Below are 18,895 nucleotides of genomic sequence, written 5' to 3' on the forward strand. Positions count from 1 at the left end.
GAAAAGGAGAGAGCTACATGCCTGTCACTTGGTTAATCAAAGGATTTTACGTCTGACTTAGTTTCATTAGAGCAATTTATCAAATGTCGATGTTATTGTGGCTGCCGCCGCACTTTGTGGCAACTATTTTCCCTTACAACAAACGAACGAACGAACGTCGTAGCCGTAAATCATTTTCAGTTTGAGTTTGTGTTTGTGTTTGCATCGATTTTTATGGCTAGAATAATGCGGTCTTTCTTCTCAGCGGGACGAACGTTGAACGTTGAATGTTGCACGTTGTTGTTGTTGTTGTCGCTTTTTGTTTCAACATTGAGTTGTTGTCGTTGTTGTTGCTGCGGGTCTTTCGCTGAGGCGAAACGTGCTGAATTTGCTCCATTTCAGTCTGCAAAACTTGCACAACAAGCGCCAGGCGCATCATTAGTTACATTTGCCACCTCTTTCCCTCTTCCTCTCGCTCACTCTTTGCCTCTCAACTTGCGAGCCAGCGAAGCTTGCAACAGCAACGTCTAAATTGAAGTTTAAAATAAAAACTTTGCCGCATAAAGCGTGTTATTTGCGCAGCATTCAAACATGAAGATAGCTAAAGCTGCCACCACACCACAGCATACCACAGCACAGCAAACCTCATCACATCAGAGCAGTCCTCAACCGCCAACCACCCACACTGGAACTGCACATAAACGACTTAGATAAAACCCGAGAACAAAAGACTGTGGCCAGAGACAAGCTCTAAAAAAATATAATGACAAGCTTATGCATACGAAGGTGGTTTCAACAGTTGTTGTAAAGTGGCAACAGCTAAGCTTGGAAAATCTTGTTTAAATACACTTGAGCAAAAATTAATTTTTAAAATTACTAAATTGCAATATAATAATTCATATTTTACAAAAAAGAAGCACACACTTATTTGAAGAAACAAAAAAAATTAAATTAATGTAAGAACAAAATATACGATTGCTTTCAAAGAAATAGTAATCACAAAAGTCTCTTTCAATGTTTTAAATATTTACGAATATATAAACAATTCAATTTGTTCATTTCCGTTTCTATTGCTTTCCTTTGAAATATTTTACAACTTAAGTAAGTCAGACGACAGTTGCTTCATAAAATGTCTTTAATATTTAATCGTTTTGTAGGACATTCAATCTTTTGAAGTCTATTAAGTTGGCAAGAGTTGCCTAATGAAATCATGCCACTTTCTTGAGTGTAAAAGTGTTTATAGTAAACTTTACTTTACTTTTTACTTTATAGTAAAGTTTAGGGTTTCTTTTCAACAATATACCCTAATTTACATAATTTCAAAGATTTCATGAGGGGTTTCTATTAAGCATTTAATGAATAACTTTTATAGATAGCTCCTTCGTTAGAGTTTAAGTACTCAGCTGTAAAGTTTTCACACTTTCAAATAAATTTGGTTTTCATAAATAAATTTTATCCATTCTTCAGGCAACCCTCGCTTCGGCAGTCTATATGCAAGCCATATTCTGTGTGTGTTTAACGTCTGCGTGTCTGTCTAAAGAAGAGTACGCTCTGCCAAAGGGTTAAGAGTGTGTGTGTGTGTGTTGTGAAAATCAGGTCAATTGTTGGCAGGATACTAAAAAAGTGGTAGCAAACGTAGAGAACGAGAAAAAGCGGTAACAAGTCGAGCACCGAGACAGAAGGCAGCTCATCGAGTCGAAAGCATTAGAGAGGCATTAGATGATAGCCCCGTTGATAGCCAATTTCGGTCAAAACTTATAGCTGTAATTGAATAATCAAAGTGAAAACTTGAGATTGAAATTTACGCTCACTTATACTATTTTCTTTTCTCTATTTTCTATTCTTGCAGAGTAGTGAAAGGATAACAAGATATACGTAAGGAAGAACAACAGCCAGAACAATGTCTAAGCACGCTGACAACGATAATCTGCGCAATGACATCTATGAGAATCTGCCCTGTCAGGCGATGTACAATGAGTCTGTGCGCAAGATGCAACAACAGCAGCAGCAGCCGCTGCCACATCATCACCAGCCGCATCATCCAAAGTCTACACAGAATCACAACAGCATTAGCAACAACAGCAGCAGCAACATCAACAGCAATCCCAATGGCAACTCCAATTCGATGGGCAACTGCAAGCAACCCAAAGAGATGTTGTACGCGACTCCGTTGCGCAAATCGGATCGTTACAAGAGCAGCGAACGCTCGACGCGTCATGTAACAACTGCCCCTTTGCTGGAGGGCGTGGCACAGCAGGACACTAAACTTTCCAATCTGCGAAGCTGCGATTCCAATCGTTTGGCCAGCGCACGCAATGGAAACGCGGTGCAGGTCACAGATTTAGATGCTAATGACGATGATGATCAGCAGTTGCTGCTTGGTTGCGAAGGCGGCGATGGCAATGCTTCAACTAGCGCTTTAGTGGGAGGCTCCAAGTCGAACAATCAACAGGTGATGTCGCTGGGCGCAGGTGGCACTCCAAACAAACAGCTCGAGGACCGACGTATACTTAATTTCTTAAAGGACACAACTCAAGTGCAAAAGAAATTAGAGATAACTGGACGCGATTGTCCCAATGCCAGCTTCTCGAATCTGGCACGTGAGGAGCACTTTGCCAATCTGGTGCAGCAAAACTTTGCGCTGGAGTTGACGCATGCTAATGGCGGAGGAGGTGGTGGAGGATCGGCGCCTGAGGAGGATGGCTTGGAGCTGGACAAACAGCAGCCAGCTCAGGAGACCGCTGACAATCTGGAGTCGCTGATGCAGCGCAAGCATTCACCGGACAAAGAGGTGAATGGCATCTCCCAGCACTTGGAGCACACCAATCATCGCATTGTGAGCACTGTTTACATACATCGCGAATGGGTGCTCAAGAAGATTGCACTGTGTCTGGAACAGCGCACGGCGGGCAAGAAACCAATGCCAGCTGCCTTAGGTGCTGCTTCGGCCGGTTATGTTTCAGCGCGTGCCAAGGCAGCGGCCATCTCTAGCTCCAGCTACAACGGTTGCTTGGTGTTGGGTTCCAATGGCTCTGGGAAAACATCGATTTGTCAGGCCATCATGAAGGGCAATTCGGGCACCAAGGGCATCTTGAATCGCAAGCTGCTCGCCTGCTATCTGATTGAATCCCAGAATCCCGAGTGTCACAGTTTGTCGCTGTTTATGCGCAAGATTGTGCTGCAGTTGCTCAGCCATGCGTCGTTGATCAGTCGCGAGGATAGTCAGCGCATTATCGACGAGGGTTTCTCGTTTCTGCGTGAGGAAGCTGCGCAGCAGGAGTCCAAGTTGGATGAGGCCATGAACAACATAACGCTCAGCGAAAACGCCGAGGAACTGTTGATTGAGGAGCTGAAACGTGGCGCTAGCGAATGCGACACCAAGGAGCTGGATAACTTTCAGAAGCGACGCACTTCCACGGCTCAAAAGTCGAGCCTGAAGCGTCAGCAATCAGAGCCAGCGCCAGCTGGTGAGCAGCTCACAGAGTTGGATGAGAAGATGGGCAGCAATAGCTATGGCACGCATCCGCCCAAGCGTGGAGCGGCTGCAGTGCAGCAGCAGGAATGTGGCGAGCAGGATAAGGATACAGGCAGCGAAAAGGAGCAGAAGTTGCTGCAAGAACAGAAGGAGAAGGAGAAAGAAAAGGACAAGGAGGCGCCCAAGAGCAGCCCGGTAAAGAGCAAGTCCAAAATACCAGTGAAGCGTGGACGCAATGGCAGTGGCGTCTCTTCGCCAGCCAAAGCCATGGCAACTGCTTCAGCTGGCCTGAGCAATGGTCAAGCTATACAGCAAGGCGGTGGCGAGGACATTGCCGAGCTGGTCAGCGAGCAGCTGAAGCATGAGATTGCAGCAGCCATTGAAGATGTCAAGCTGGAGCAGCCCAAAGATGATGAAGACAAACCTGAGGCGGAAAAAGAGACAGAGCAACAGCAGGAGACAACAAAAGAGGAGCCGGAAAAATCAGAGGCAGAGCCGCTCATTGATTTTGACAGCAGCGTAGAAGCAGCTGAGCAGCCAGCCGAGGACTCAGAGGATAAAAAGGAGTTGACACCCACAGCAGCAGCTCCGCCTGTGCCCGGCGACAAACCACGCGTGACAAACAGCACCAACACCTTGCCACCCCCGTTGCCCAAGACGAAGAGTTGTCGCACGATCATAGCCGATGGCTACTACGAGCTGTTGATGTCCAATCCGGAGATACTCGAGTGTCTCAGTGTCGATAGCATCGAGAAGAATCCCGATGAGTGCTTCAAGAAGGCGCTGCTATTTCCGCTGCTGGAACTAACGCCACCGAAGACGGCTCTCTTGCTACTTATCGATTCGATTGATGAGAATTACATCAACGATGGCAATTTGATCTCAACGCTGAAAGGCGGACGTGGCACGGTGACCAATCACAAGAGCCGCAATGTGGCCGAGTTGCTGTCGAATCACATTCATCTGTTTCCCAAATGGTTGTTCCTTGTCTGCACCACCAAGAAGCAAACGAAACAGATTACGAAAATGTTTACGGGCTTCAAGAAGATAACCTTGGATGATCTGCGCAAATCGCATGTGGTCAAGGATGTCCAGGAGTATATCATCAACCGTTTGAATACGGACTTTAAGGACAGCATTATGCTGACCAAGGAGATCATTGAATCGTTACATCAGTTGTACATCAAGTCAAATGGTTGCATTTTGTACCTGGAGAAGGTGCTGCATGGCATTAAGGATAACTTCTTTAGCTTTCGCGAGATCAAGTTGATTCCTTGCACCTTGAATGGATTGTATTTGTACATCTGCCAGAAGTCGTTTAACAAGAAGCAATATATGAAGATCAGGCCGCTGCTCAATGTGCTCTTGGCCTCCTCGGGCTATGTGGACAAGTTGTTTCTCTTCAACTGTTTACGCACACACAACTATACTATCGATTGCCAGGAGTTTGAGAAGCGTTTGCAATTGATGCGCAACATCTTGGCCTACGATGCGAATGCGCAACGTCTGAAGATCTTTCACAATTCGTTCGCTGATTGGTTGGTGGATGTGAAGTTTGCCACCAAGAAGTTCATCTGCGATGTCAACGAGGGACACGTTATGATCTCCATGTATTATTTGCTGGTCGCTGATACTTTGTGTGCGAATACGGTGCGAAGATTCGCCTATCATTTAATCAAGTGTGGCGAGTATTTGACCAATCGACACATTGATTTGGATTTGATTTTAATGCTGCTCGAGTCGCGTCTCAATCTCAGCGATTGCTTCTACACAAATCACTTGAATTGCTGTGCACAGTGTGAACATGACTTCAAGACCGATGTCAACTTTTTGCCCAAGACACGCTCGATGCTCGAACGTTTCTTGGCCAACGAGCTGAGCGAACAGTTTGCGCAGTTCTTGTGCGATTTCTTCAAGCCAAGTCTGCCCACAGACGCCAAGATACTCAAGCTGCTCATCGAGACGGGCATCAACAATGCCGAGGCTCAAACTTCCTGTGAATCCTCGCTGATGTCGCCCGAGTTGTCGGACAAATCCCAGAACATAGACTTTGAGCTGGCGGATCTGTTGCTATCCAGCGAGAAGAGTTGTCTGCTGGAGACCCAACGCACCGTGAGCCCCTCGGAGCACAGCGAACCGCCGCACGAGAGTCAGGATGAGAATGCCTCGAGCACGTTGCATCAATTGTCCGATTCTCATCATATTGAGCTGCACAAGGGCAAGGCTTTGATACACATTCTGGCCAACGATGGCAATCATCAGCTGTTGGAGCGTGCGCTCAATGCCTGCAAAAGTCCCATTGACCTAGAGATTGAGGACTACAATGGACAGACTGCGCTCAATATTGCCGCAAGGAACGGTCATCTGGAAGTGGTTAAACTGCTGCTGAGCTTCTCACAGCCGTGCAATGATGGCACTGGGCGTATGAAGCGTGTGGATGTGAATCATGCGGATCGCGATGGCTGGACTCCATTGCGTTCCGCCTCCTGGGGCGGACATAGTGAAGTGGTTCGATTGCTGATTGCGCAGCCCGCCTGCAAGATCGATCTGGCCGATAAAGAGGGACGCACTGCGTTGCGTGCCGCCGCCTGGAGTGGCCATGAGGACATTCTCAAGCTGCTGATTGAGTCTGGTGCCGATGTCAACTCTGTGGATCGTCAAGGTCGCACCTCGTTGATTGCCGCTTCATACATGGGACACTATGATATTGTGGAAATACTGCTGGAGAATGGCGCCAATGTCAATCATCTGGATCTCGATGGGCGCAGCGCTTTATGCGTGGCCGCCTTGTGCGGCTCCTCCGGCTACAGCAAAGTGATCTCCACGCTGCTGGATCATGGCGCCAACACCGATCAGCTGGACAATGATGGCATGTCGCCGCTGCTCGTCAGCTCCTTCGAAGGCAACGCTGAGGTCTGTGAACTGCTGCTGGAGAATGCCGCAGATCCCGATCTCGCTGACTTTATGGGACGCACTCCGCTGTGGGCTGCTTGCACTGCGGGACATGCCACTGTGGTGCGTCTGCTGTTGTTCTGGGGCTGTGGCATCGATTGCATGGACTCCGAGGGACGTACAGTCCTCAGTATTGGCGCTGCACAGGGTAATGTGGAGACAGTGCGTCAGCTTCTCGATCGTGGACTGGATGAGACGCATCGCGACAATGCTGGATGGACACCGTTGCATTATGCTGCCTTCGAGGGCTTCCATGAGGTGTGTCTGCAGCTGCTCGAATCGGGCGCCAAGATCGATGAGTGCGACAACGAGGGCAAGACGGCGTTACACTTGGCTGCCCAAGAGGGACGCTTGCGTTGTGTGCAAACACTGCTCGATATCCACTCGAGCTTTGTGGATCAGAAGGCGCACGATGGCAAGACAGCGTTCCGTTTGGCCTGCCTCGAGGGTCACATGGAAACGGTCGAGTTCTTGTTGAAGTTCTGCTGCGATGTCAACTCCAAGGATGCCGACTCACGCACTACTCTCTACATTTTGGCGCTGGAGAATAAGCTGGACATTGTCAAGTACCTGTTGGACATGACCAATGTGGATGTCAACATACCCGACAGCGAGGGACGCACGGCGTTGCATGTGGCCGCCTGGCAGGGACACGCGGACATGGTCAAGACGTTGATTGAGGCGGGCGCCGATGTTAACTCAATGGATCTGGAGGCACGCACACCGCTGCATTCGTGCGCCTGGCAGGGTAATCATGATGTCATGAACATTCTTTTGTACTTTGGGGCGCTTGCGGATCATGCCTGCAAACAGGGAGCCACAGCGTTGGGCATTTCGGCGCAGGAGGGACACGAGAAGTGTGTGATTGCGTTGCTGCAGTTTGGCGCCAATCCCTACAAGTCGGATCATTGTGGACGCACGCCCATTAAGCTGGCGGCCAAATCCAGTCGCAACAGCATACTCAAGATCTTTGAGAGCTATACCAAAAGTAAGACAACAACTAGACGACGCAGCCTTTTGCTTTGTTACTAAATTATCCTACTCCCTACTTTCCCTTTTAGATGAAGCTAGCAATAATCCCAACAATGATGCGAAATTCCATGCCAGCATGCTGCGCTCTCCCGACCAGCCGCCTGCATTGCCCCTGCACCAAAATCTTGCCCCATATCCAGCGCACGCTTCTGCTTCCTCGGTGTGCTCGGCAGCCACAACGGCCACGGTGCACAATGGCAGCAATCTGCAGGTGCTGAACGCCTCCAGTTCCACGCACAGCTCAAACAACTTCTATCAGAACACCATGCAATCGGACACGAGCAGCTTGCACAAGCGCAAAAGCGTTATCTCTAGTCAATCCACGGGCAGCAGCAACGATGTAAGTACTTCAACAAATTATATTCTTAAAAGCAGTTTTACTTATATTGAATCCTTTCCTTTCACAGCAAGCGCCGCTCACTTTCACGCAGCAGCTGCAGCGTCAGAGCAAGCTGAGCTCACGCAACAATCTGATGGTCAACTCGAAGCATGCCTCGGGCTCTGGCACAGCGTCGGGATCACACAAGGCCAGCAACAATGGTCAACGTCACTCGCAGGTGCTGCCCGATCTCAGTGAGCATCAGCTAGGTAAGTTTGTTATCCTCTAAAATCATAAACATTTTAACTTAATTCCTTTTCTCCTCGTGCAGCAAGTAATATGACTAATGAGGCGGATCTGTATGACATGGAGTGCATGTCGCCGTTATACGCCACACCGCCGCATTCGCCTAGCAGCGAGTTGAGCTCGCCTGGCCAGTTGCCAGCACTAAATGCCTTTGTGGATGACGACAGAGCTGGTCCTAGCAATGGCGGTTCAAAGTCCGCCTTGCCCGATAATCATTTTGCGCGTGACACGCACATGCGCATTATTTTGGGCAACCTTAAAGAGAATCAGCCCAGTTCGTCTAGGTAAGTTGAGAATTTTTATAACCTTTCGAAATGTTGAACACTTAATATACTATTTGCAGCAAGAGCAAGCGCAGTGGCGTTTCCAGCAACCCGGCAATGAGGCTTATTCGCAGTCGCTTCGATTCGGCAGCTCAGCTGATCAGACGCACCAACAACATGCTCTCATCCAGCAGCAATCAGGGCTCATCCAGCATTGGCGTCAAATCAGGCACCTTCCAGTGGCGCAAGGAGAGTCAGATGTAAACAAAGACACAACCATAGACACCCATTTACACACACTCAAACACACGACACACTTGCATACTCAATTATAGTAGTAGCTTGTATTTTTGACCTTATTATTGAGTTCTTATATACTTTATGGGAAAAAGTATTTGTTTCTTGTGATAGTTTCAATTTTAGTATACACACTTTTTTATTATGTATTCTTAATTTCAAATAACTAAAATACATCTAGACCTATTGCAAAAAAGAAAAGAAACAAAACACAACTTGTAGTTTAAGGCACGCGCAAAAAGTATTAACGATTATTATATAAAGATATTTCATTACATTTTTGGCATGCAAAATCAATCGTAGTCAACTCATTAAACAAAAGTAGCATCGAAATTTCAAATGATACTAGAGAACTTAAAAGAACAACAAACAAAAATCAAAGACGAATAACGAATACACAATACACTTAGTACACAAGTTTGTTTTTAATTTATTAATGGCATATGTTAAGCTTAACAATGAAATTCTAATATGTAACGAATACTTTAATTAGGCAGTTTTTAGTAGGAGAGAAATCAATAAGCGCCATACTAAGCAACACATTAAGCATTATACTTACTCTACAAAATGGCTGAATAATATTATTTATTTAATACGATTATCTAGCATGTTAGTTTCAACATAGACAACTAAACTAAATGAGTACGTAAAGCGATTCTAATGCGGATTATGTCAATTTTTCAAAAATGCAGCTTCGTAATTTACCACAAAGTTTTCATTGCCTTGTGTTGCATCATCTTAATCATCATCACTTAATGCGACCCGTTCCTGTTCCTAAACTAATGTCATTCTAATTTGTTAACAATCCCCTTTTATTAATACTGGCACTCTCATAACGCAAGTCTCAGATGGAATATTTTCTGAAACTCTACTCTCACTGCAAAGCAGCAAAACACACACAGAACACATTGAAACATTAAACATAAAACATTAACACAGGCATAGACAACCATACAACGTACTTGGCTAAATCCAAAAAAAATTTACAACTTTAACAGCGAAATGTTGATTCAAAATGAAACATTAAAACGTAATTAATTGTTAAAAATATACATAAATATATATATGAATATATTTATTTCACAAAAGAAAAAGAAAATCGCATATTTACAAGTTAACAAACAAATCAGAGTTATTCAAAGATACATATTAAACATTATAGATAACCGATAACAACAAAAACAACACACTGAATTACACGAATTGCATGAGAAAGCAACGGGGTCGAATGAAACCAAAGATAAACATTTAAATTTGGAAGTAATATACATACAATACAGATCTATACACAAGATTACCTATAAATTATATAAATGTATTTATACAAAGTAGTGTTGTAGTTTGCATAAGCGATTGCATTGAAGTTTAATTAATAACTATGGATTATTATTGACGAAATTGGATACAGGAACATTTACAGAAATTCTGAGTGTGTTTAATTTACATTTTGCGCAACAACAAAACGACAAAACGAACGCATATACATACAAAAAAAACATAAATATAACTATGAATCTGAATCTGAATAAAGTGTATATTCATAAATAAACTGCAAGTCTTTTTTTTCTTTCTATGTGTAAGGTCGGTCTCGAAAAATCTCGACGAGTTTCTTGGGAAACTCTCACTTGAAATAAGTAAAATACCAGGCGAACATAATAGAATAGCAAGTGGATTCACCGCAAACCAAGAGCGAAACAGCTGAGAACACTGTGATCCTCTCTGAGCGCTATTAAAAAAAAGTGTTGCCTATCACCTAGGCGCAAAATTTCTAAGTGACTTTCTGTACTTCTGCTTGCTGCTGATTTATGTTCGCCTGGTATTTCAGCTGCTGGTTGGGTACTTTTTTTGCCGTTCACAGCGACTTCCAGCGACCAACAACAACAACATCAGTAATCATAGCACCTACTAGAACATGTAAGTTAACATGAAGTTAAACGGATTATGTGGGCGTGGCAACGGGCGTTATATTCAAATTCAATACTTACCTTAATTACCACTTCCGATCGATATTAATTGATTTAAAGTGACCAAATAAAACAGCTATAATTTAAATTGCATATTTAATTGAATATTTATATTTGCAAAAACAAAACCAACAAATACAAATATATACATACAAAAACATAAATATAACTATGAATATTTATATAATTTCTAGTCGGGGAATGCACTTATTTATTATTATCTACGAGTATCTTTGGATTCGCAACGCGGAATACATTGGGCACCATACCAGCCAGCGTAGTGAACAGCTCCTCGGATATATCATGTGGCAGCAACAATTGCAAGGTGCTGTAGTTGAAAAACGAGAATGTTAGGAAGGGATCAACCTTTAAGATTTATAGGCTGTAGCTTACCTTAACTCTGCACCGCCCCAGGAGGCAGATTCTATCATGAAACCCTTGGCGCACTTGAAGACAAGCTCGGCTCGTCGAATGCACCACTGCACCGTCATGTCCTCGCTCATCTCGTGACGCAATAGAGCCGGAATGGTTAAAGTTGTAATATCGTGACGACTGGCAGTCTTTAAAATATTTCGCAATCCCAAAATCACTGGATGCCGTGAATTAATTTCACTGGGACTGTTGATGGGCTCATCGGATATCAAATGAAATATGACATGAGACTGCGAGAGATTCGAGTGCTTGGTGATGAAGAAATCGCCAGTTTTCAATTTGGGCACCGACTGTTTAGCTGGCGAAGAATTGGCGCTGCCTTCGCCACTGTTGCCGCTGCCATTGCTGCGCGTGCTGCTTGTGTCGCTTGAGTTCAAGGCCCGTATCTGCTTTTCAATCTTCTCCAGCTGCACATCCATCTGATCGAAATGAAACTCTGTCGATCTGTTCGCATTCTTGATAATGCTTTTGTTGGCCTGCGCCTGTATTGAGGGCGTCAAAACGACGACACCGCAAAGCGAACTCGAATAGAGTCCCAGTGCCATGTTCAAGCCATTCAAGCTCTCCTCCGCATGCAGTGGACTGCACAGATCCGTCACATTGGCACTGAGTATGCGTATGTTGTGCATGTGCTTCAGCTGCGAGCCCAAATGTATGGTGAAGCTCTCCTCCATCGATGGCTGCTGTGACACAAACATAGAGGAGCGATTGCCCAATGGCGTCGACACCGGCGACACTTGGAACATCTGACTCACTTGACTAGTGATCCAATTGCGGTACTCATTTTTCTGATGACCCATCATCGCTTCCAGCTCGGATTCGTAACGTTTGCGTACAAAATTCTGTGTGGTATATTGCTGTGCCAACAGATTGTTGATGTCCTCCGAAGTTGTTGTAATGTCCAGTTGATTGATCTGGCTGTCCATTTCCTGCTGCTGCGAATTGTTCAACGATTCCACTTCATTATCCATCAGTTCGGTCATGTCGGCAATAACTTTGGCATAGCCACGTTCCCTTTTCAGAATGTCCTCTAGGGATGTGGAGTGCACCAGACGATGGAAACTCTGGGCAAAGATATCCTCATCACTGGGGCCAACACGATCGGCAAACTGGAGCAACTCTTCCTTATACAAACGCTCGGTGTTACGCACTATCGCTTCCAAGTCGAGCTCTTCGTTAGCTGCCTGATTAATTAATTTCTCCGCATAATCATCGAGAAACTTCTGATGTTCAATGTCTATAAACGCTTGCAGCTTCTTCTCCAAATCTATTTGAGGGGCGTAAATTGTACATGAGTGATACAACTCTTTTCTTGCAAACTGCTAGAACTTACTGACGTCTTCGTCTAAATACCGCATCATTGGATCCATTTGGGCCAAGAGCTGAGTAACCAACTCCTCCAGGCTTTCATCCTCAAAGGGGAATTTGACATCCAGTTTAGCTTCACAATCTTTGCCGGCGTGATCCTTATAAGCATACACAAAATTTACAGTGCGAGTGGTCTCCATTGTGGCCAATCAACCACCCACAATGCTTTTAGAACGATATTATTTTTTTTTAACAACACAATTATAAAAACAATATTTGTATTCGTTTAATTAGCAAAAAAGTTCACATGAACCTGCCATCCACATCCATTGTTTACTAGTTCCGTGATTCAGCAAAGCGAAGAACTGACTCAATTTAACATGAGTGAGCAACTCTGTTAAGCCCGAGTTAACATAGCACTCAGCTGTTTATACAGCCAGGGATGCAACATCGGTTAGCTGTTAGAAATTGCTTTTCCGAAAGTTTAAAAAACAAAGACACTTTTCAATTGCATGCTCTTTTTTCATCAATTTTCTTCCAAAATTATCAGGACGATCATGGCAATTATAAAAAGTAACCTGAAATATTTTGGCAAGAGTGTACAGACTGCTTGCCCCCCAAAAAAGACGTTACAAAAATTCAAAACACGGCAAATATTTCATTGAATCAGTTGTTTATTTTAATACGCATTCAAAAATAAATCAAATAAAAATATTAAAGAAATAAATCATTGCATTTGTGAGCTGTCATCATTAGCGAAGCGAGGAACCACCTGAAAATTGCAACACTTGGCTGTTTTTGTTATCCAGCTGCGAGACTTACCCATAATATATTGATAACTCAAAAGGGGTCCAATTCTGCAGGGAAGACAAGTGATCAGCGGCGCTGACCCAATTGCAAGAGTGGAGAGGAGAGTGTGTAGCACATTGTCCGTTTTGTGGCTGAGTGTAGCTTGGCGACCGTCTTTTCAGCGCTTTGCATTACTTTGTTCAGCCAACTTGGAACAAAAATGACATACATTCGAAATGATAGACATTAGTAAACGGTGTGTGCATTCCGAAATGATTAACCATTTTTTTTGTATTTGGTTAAATGAAAATTGAAATGAAAAATAAAATCAAAATGATGAATAAAGGTGCCCGCCCATAACAACCGCTACCGCATTATATGGAACACACAATTGAATTGGCTTTCTGATTCTACTCGCTTACTTGCCTTTCCAACAACTTACATATTTTTTAATCATAATCATGCTGGCGTCTGCACTGTGCTCATTTTGTTTTGCTCTCCTGCGTCTTTTTGTTGCCTGTACTAAACAAATACAAGGACTTAAGCTAAAGAAAAGTACTAGAAATAAAATACAAGACTACGCTTGAGCTAAACAACGTTTTTTGTTTTGGATTGGTTTTTAGTTTCTTTTTTTTTGCTTTTTCTTTTTGTCAATTTTACATAAATTCATTTGCTGTTATGTATTTTTAATCTTTCTTTGCTACATCATTTAAATGTAAATTTTGTTAACATATTTAAAAATCCTTAATTGCGCTGAACCTCATAATACAACTCTGCTTGTACAAAACTGCTACAAGGTAATGGATTGGTTATTACAATTAAGTTTTGTTCATTTTGGTTATAACTAAACACACATTGGGAGAGATATTTAAGTTCAATGTTGTCGTCAATTTGTCTCTTACAAAAATGAGCGTCAGAAGCTCCTCTCATCCTTTTCTTATTTATTTATCCTCGGTTAGCATGGACCTGCTATGATATATTATAAATATATATATATATATATGTATGTATATTTAATGCTAAGGCAGCAACGCGGCTCTTGAGAAATGAACGCGCGCTCTCTGCTCTACTCGTCGTTTAAAAAATGTAAGAGAACTTAAGCCTAGTGAAAAAGTAGTAATACATTTTTGATAAATAGATTTGTGTAAATTTTTGCACTGATTATCAGAAATTATGAACGGCAAACAATGTTTGTTGCTGCCATCATGAAGTTTTTCTTTCTTTTTGTATATATAAATATTACTAATATTACGGTTTACTAAAGAAATTGGTTTGTTAAGCAATTGTGGCTGAAAGGATACACAAAATGTAACTTGATTTGATGATATTTCTTCTTTGTATGATTGCTTGTTTCTTTTCATAGTTTTTTCTTTTAGCTTTATCTTAATTAGCTCAACGACTTGACAATCAATCTTCTATTTTACAATGTTGCTTTTACTTATTTTGTGGGTTTACTATATAAAATGTTTGTTGAATATAAGTGTTGTAGTAGTAGATATATAAATATTATAATGCTATTGAATATTGAATTGTTTTCGACGTTCGACGCACGAATCGGGACGTGGCGTCGTGTGTGTTGTAGGTAGGTAGTATTATGTATTTAATCATAAGTATAATTATCGTAACTGTGCAAATTACTCTCAATCTCAATCGAATGAATCCTGGCCAGCTGCTGCTGTGTACGTGTACTGCTGATTGATGCGTATGTGTGAGGTTCGCTCTTTCGCTGCTGTGCTTTTACTTCTCGTTTTTCTCTGTTTTCTGTTTAAATCTTTGCTGCTGCTGCTGTGACACACACTCACACATACACACTGCTCTGCTCTCTGTACTTGTACTGACTCTTTTTCGACTGAACCAATTCTCCTTACGACTCTGCACTGCACCTGTTCCTGATATTTTTATCTTCTGTCATGATTTTGGTATTGTGGTAGGTAGTTGATTCTCGGAAAACTTCTTTTTTTTTGTTTGTTTTTTTAGGTAGAATATGAGTTGTTGCTCATATCATTGAATTGCGTATGGTTATGGTTTACTTGACTTTGACTTTTGGGCACATACTGAGCCACTGCTAATTTACCACCTATAAAAATGTCGATAAATGAGAAACGTTATTTAAATCATTTGTTGTAATGCATTCCAAGAAACAGTACTTAAATTGGTTTTTCACTAAATACTTTTTATACAACAAAAGATAAACTATAAATACAGATATATAACTTAAAAGCAATTATTAGTTTCGAAAAAAAGGTTCCAAACAACACAAAAATTGCATTATTCAAAATTTGTAATTTGAATATGTTTAAGGTTCTAAAAAGATGCTGTTAGAAGCTACCAGGAAAATACCGATAAGATAATACGAGTTCCATATATATATATAAATATAGATATAATATTTTGCAATTATATTATATTAAAACGCAAGAAGCCTACTCAAAATGTTTTTATAAAAGAAAAAAAAAAACCAAACAATATGGAAAGGTTGGTTGCTTGGTCACTGATTAAAAATTGGTAAACTTTTGATTTTTGTTAGGGTCCTTAACTAGTTTTATAGCTATGCTCACCTCGATCGGGGGGCCTTTTCAATATCTGCGATTGTTGCCGCCACCGTTATTGAATCCCTGATTGTTTCCACCATAATTGCCTTGGTTTCCACCTCCTTAAAAAAAAAGAGAACCCACAAGAACTTTTAGAAAACAGCTGCTCAAAGCTAATCCCACGCTCTTAACTAATCAAACAAATAGTAACGAGACTGCGCGTTACATCATATATGGATCGAATTTAAATACGTTGTTCTAAACATGATTAATCTCACAGTATTTTGGCCATAATGCCAACTTCTAACACTCCAATAGTTAGATGTCAGGGTACTGTGAATTTCTCTAACAATCTTTTGATGGCAAAAATACATAATTGATTTTGTTTTGGTAGGTGTTTGTTGCTTACCTGCTTTGTTGCCAAAGTTGCCGCCACCTTGGTAGGGCTGCATGCGATTATTGCCAAAGTTGCCGCCACGTTGTGGACCCCCGCTGTAACCCTGCTGATAGTTGCCAAAGTCATTGCCACCATTATTGCCCCAGTTGCCGTTGCCACCGCCGCCGCCACTGCCAAAGTTACCGCCACCATTGTTGCCCCAATTGTTGTCCCATGGTCCGTTATTGCCGCCCCAGCAGTTGTTGCCGCCACCTCCGTAGCCGCCGCCAAAGTTGCTATTACCCCAATTGTCATTACCGCCGCGATTTCCCCAGTTTCCGCCGTTCTGGTTGCCAAAGTTGCCACCCCCACCCATATTACCGCCCATGTTGCCACCCCGATTGCCGCCACCACCGCGACCTCCCTGACCACGTCCACCACCGCCGCCGCCTCCCATTTCATTCTGCTTAGGCAATGCTTTCTTTACGTCCACCATTTTTCCATTAAGCTGATGCTGTTTTTGCACTGTAACAACAAAAAACAAAGAAAAATAATTAAAGAATTGCAAAAATTTGAAAAATATAAATATTAAAAAGTATATCAAGTGTGCCAAATACTTTTTGATCATTGATGCAAACAACGCAACAATAACTAAAATATAATACTGGCTGGTGATTAATTTTACAGTCATGAAACGCCGCACAGACACATCAAACATTGCTATGCGGAGCTGGGACTGTGGAATGGGAACTATAGTTATTAATGCGTTTGTAACGAGGCTGCGTGTTACACTGAATTAGGATTGATTTATACATTCGCATAACATAGCGTAAGCCGACGCTTTAATTAATCTCACAGCATTCAAAAGGAAACCCGATTCAGGTGTTGATCAAGCCTGTCAGATTGTCAGTACTGTGTTAAAGTTCCAATGATACAAAAATATCTGAAGTAATGATGACTATAGATGTATGAAGTGTGCCAAATACTTTTTGATCATCAATGTATATTACACATCAATAACTAAAATATAATACTGGCTGGTGGTTAATTTTACAGTCATGAAACGCCGCACAGACACATTAAACATTGCTATGCGGAGCTGGGACTGTGGAATGAGATTACTATAATTTATGACCGGTTTCTTGTTCTTGACAAAAAAACAAAAAAAAAATTCATTTTTCTAATGGTTTCATCTCTAACTTGGCTCGATAACTATCGGAAAGTAAAAATGTATCGTCTTGATGAGACATGTTAGCTGTTGTCTGATTAAGAAGAAGAAAAGGCATGTGTTCGTACAGTCTGCATATATGCTAAAAACATGCTTCAAAATAACGATCTTTGTTTCTTTCGTCTTTAATGTCAACTTGATAGCGGTGTATTAAAAAAAACACTATAGTTTGTGACATATTACATAAGTCAAGGTCATAATAACACCACTATAAATAATATGTGTAGGTTTCAATTATTAAGAAAGCCGAATTGTTTTCATTAAAAAAACATTCTTTCGATCGGTAACTATCGAGAAAACCGCCCCTAATGATTTCAATATAATGCGTTTGTAGCGAGGCTGCGTGTTACACTGAATAGGATGAATATGAACATTCGCATAACATAGCGTAAGCCGACGCTTTAATTGATCTCACAGCATTCGAAAGGAAACCCGATGCAGGTGTTGGACAAGCCTGTCAGATTGTCAGTACTGTGTGTTTAGTAAAATGACCAAATGTGGCGCATACGTTTTCATCAGTTAGGCAAACACCACAAAGTGGCAACCTAGTCAACAAAGATATAATATGAGCAGCATTCATCTTACAGTCATGAAACGCCGCACAGACACATCAAACATTGCTATGCGGAGCTGGGACTGTCTAGAACCCCATTATAAATGTTTAATATTAATTTCAGATTAATGTACTTACACACAACTTTGTCCACGGGATCGTAGTCATCAAATTCGACAAAGGCGAAGCCACGCTTTTTGCCCGTTTCCTTATCCATGACAATGTTAATATCGACAATACTGCCAAAATGTTGGAAATATTCACGCAGACTCTCCTCATCATGATCGTCCTTCAGTGCGCCAACAAACAGTTTCTTGACCGTTGCGCCCGCATTCGGAGAGTCAATATCTTGGCGTGGCACCGCGCGCTTGGGTTCTACAACGCGGCCATCGATCTTGTGGGGACGCGCTTTTTGTGCTTCGTCTACCATGCTCGAATGCGAGTAGGTGATAAAACCGAAGCCGCGAGAGCGCTTTGTGCGCGGGTCCTTCATGACGACTACATCGACAATTTGGCCCCATTTCTCAAAATGCGCTTTTAAATTGTCGTCAGTGGTGCGATAATCCAGACCACCAATGAACAATTTACGCATGTGCTCAGGCTCGGTGATAGAATCCTATGTGCAAAGGCAAGAAATTGTCGAAATAATTAACTTTTATATCGATTTTCATTTTTCACAAATTTTCTAACCTAACCTCTACCCCGCTGACGCACATGCAGAAATTACAAAATGGCGGTCAGCAAGGCACGCGTGTACACACACATCGACACACTTGAGGGGTGCTCCCGTGAAAACAGCACTAAAAACGTATTTGCAATTTTAGCATTTTACTTACATCATCGTGCTGGCCATTGGAGTTTCCGTTTTGATCGTTGTGGCCACCCATTTTATATTATTTATTTGTATATATTATTTCTTTTTGTAAAATATTTTAGTTTGTACTCAAACTTTTAGCACAATGCTCTTCACAAATGATACACTTGCTGGCGTTGAAAAGTTAAAAGTGAAAAGTAATGCTATGATGTGTGACCAAGGGAAACGTTTAGGGTTTTTCTGTTTTGCAGATAGTATGCTGTTCATATAGAGTGTG

General features: G+C 42.3%; 3 protein-coding genes across 5 annotated transcripts in view; 1 reads left to right on the forward strand and 2 right to left on the reverse strand.

Moving 5' to 3' along the window:
- LOC133835893 (uncharacterized) overlaps positions 1 to 9,893 on the forward strand; it is a 36,759-nt gene extending 26,866 nt beyond the window's left edge. The window contains exons 2-6 of the mRNA XM_062266051.1: positions 1,829 to 7,394; positions 7,468 to 7,778; positions 7,846 to 8,026; positions 8,089 to 8,347; positions 8,407 to 9,893. Coding sequence (XP_062122035.1) covers positions 1,880 to 7,394; positions 7,468 to 7,778; positions 7,846 to 8,026; positions 8,089 to 8,347; positions 8,407 to 8,590 — 6,450 coding nt within the window. The 5' untranslated portion in view covers positions 1,829 to 1,879 and the 3' untranslated portion in view covers positions 8,591 to 9,893. The remainder of the gene's footprint in view (positions 1 to 1,828; positions 7,395 to 7,467; positions 7,779 to 7,845; positions 8,027 to 8,088; positions 8,348 to 8,406) is intronic.
- A 776-nt stretch (positions 9,894 to 10,669) lies between these two features.
- LOC133835601 (protein C12orf4 homolog) lies at positions 10,670 to 12,670 on the reverse strand. The gene is made up of 3 exons (XM_062265608.1): positions 12,353 to 12,670; positions 10,981 to 12,286; positions 10,670 to 10,915 (listed from the first exon to the last, which is right to left on the reverse strand). Exons 1-3 carry the CDS (start codon positions 12,525 to 12,527, stop codon positions 10,795 to 10,797), a joined length of 1,602 nt encoding a protein of 533 aa, XP_062121592.1. The 5' UTR covers positions 12,528 to 12,670; the 3' UTR covers positions 10,670 to 10,794.
- A 388-nt stretch (positions 12,671 to 13,058) lies between these two features.
- On the reverse strand, positions 13,059 to 18,802 carry LOC133835602 (heterogeneous nuclear ribonucleoprotein A1). 3 transcript variants are annotated; one of them, XM_062265610.1, is made up of 5 exons: positions 18,641 to 18,801; positions 17,943 to 18,420; positions 16,057 to 16,548; positions 15,675 to 15,769; positions 15,068 to 15,193 (listed from the first exon to the last, which is right to left on the reverse strand). In XM_062265610.1, the coding sequence occupies exons 1-4, from the start codon at positions 18,689 to 18,691 to the stop codon at positions 15,693 to 15,695; spliced, it is 1,098 nt and encodes a 365-aa protein (XP_062121594.1). In that variant the 5' UTR covers positions 18,692 to 18,801; the 3' UTR covers positions 15,068 to 15,193; positions 15,675 to 15,692. The 3 variants fall into 3 exon arrangements, with proteins under 3 accessions (XP_062121595.1, XP_062121594.1, XP_062121593.1); XM_062265611.1 differs by lacking the exons at positions 15,068 to 15,193; positions 15,675 to 15,769 and adding an exon at positions 13,059 to 13,324 and having other exon boundaries at positions 18,641 to 18,802; XM_062265609.1 differs by lacking the exon at positions 15,675 to 15,769 and having other exon boundaries at positions 18,641 to 18,802.
- Positions 18,803 to 18,895: the final 93 nt, after the last annotated feature.

Source organism: Drosophila sulfurigaster, chromosome 2R (genome assembly GCF_023558435.1).
Source record: "Drosophila sulfurigaster albostrigata strain 15112-1811.04 chromosome 2R, ASM2355843v2, whole genome shotgun sequence".
Lineage (NCBI taxonomy): Eukaryota > Metazoa > Arthropoda > Insecta > Diptera > Drosophilidae > Drosophila > Drosophila sulfurigaster.

Excerpts from the sequence above, each read along its gene's own strand:
- LOC133835601 (XM_062265608.1), bottom strand. The coding sequence starts at position 12,527 with ATGGAGACCACTCGCACTGTAAATTTTGTGTATGCTTATAAGGATCAC. Across the intron at positions 12,287-12,352 it reads GTATTTAGACGAAGACGTCA|ATTTGGAGAAGAAGCTGCAA; the intron begins GTAAGTTCTAGC and ends CCCCTCAAATAG. Across the intron at positions 10,916-10,980 it reads TGGGGCGGTGCAGAGTTAAG|CACCTTGCAATTGTTGCTGC; the intron begins GTAAGCTACAGC and ends TTTCAACTACAG.
- LOC133835602 (XM_062265609.1), bottom strand. The coding sequence starts at position 18,691 with ATGGGTGGCCACAACGATCAAAACGGAAACTCCAATGGCCAGCACGAT. Across the intron at positions 18,421-18,640 it reads CCAATGGCCAGCACGATGAT|GATTCTATCACCGAGCCTGA; the intron begins GTAAGTAAAATG and ends CTTTGCACATAG. Across the intron at positions 16,549-17,942 it reads TCCCGTGGACAAAGTTGTGT|TGCAAAAACAGCATCAGCTT; the intron begins GTAAGTACATTA and ends TTGTTGTTACAG.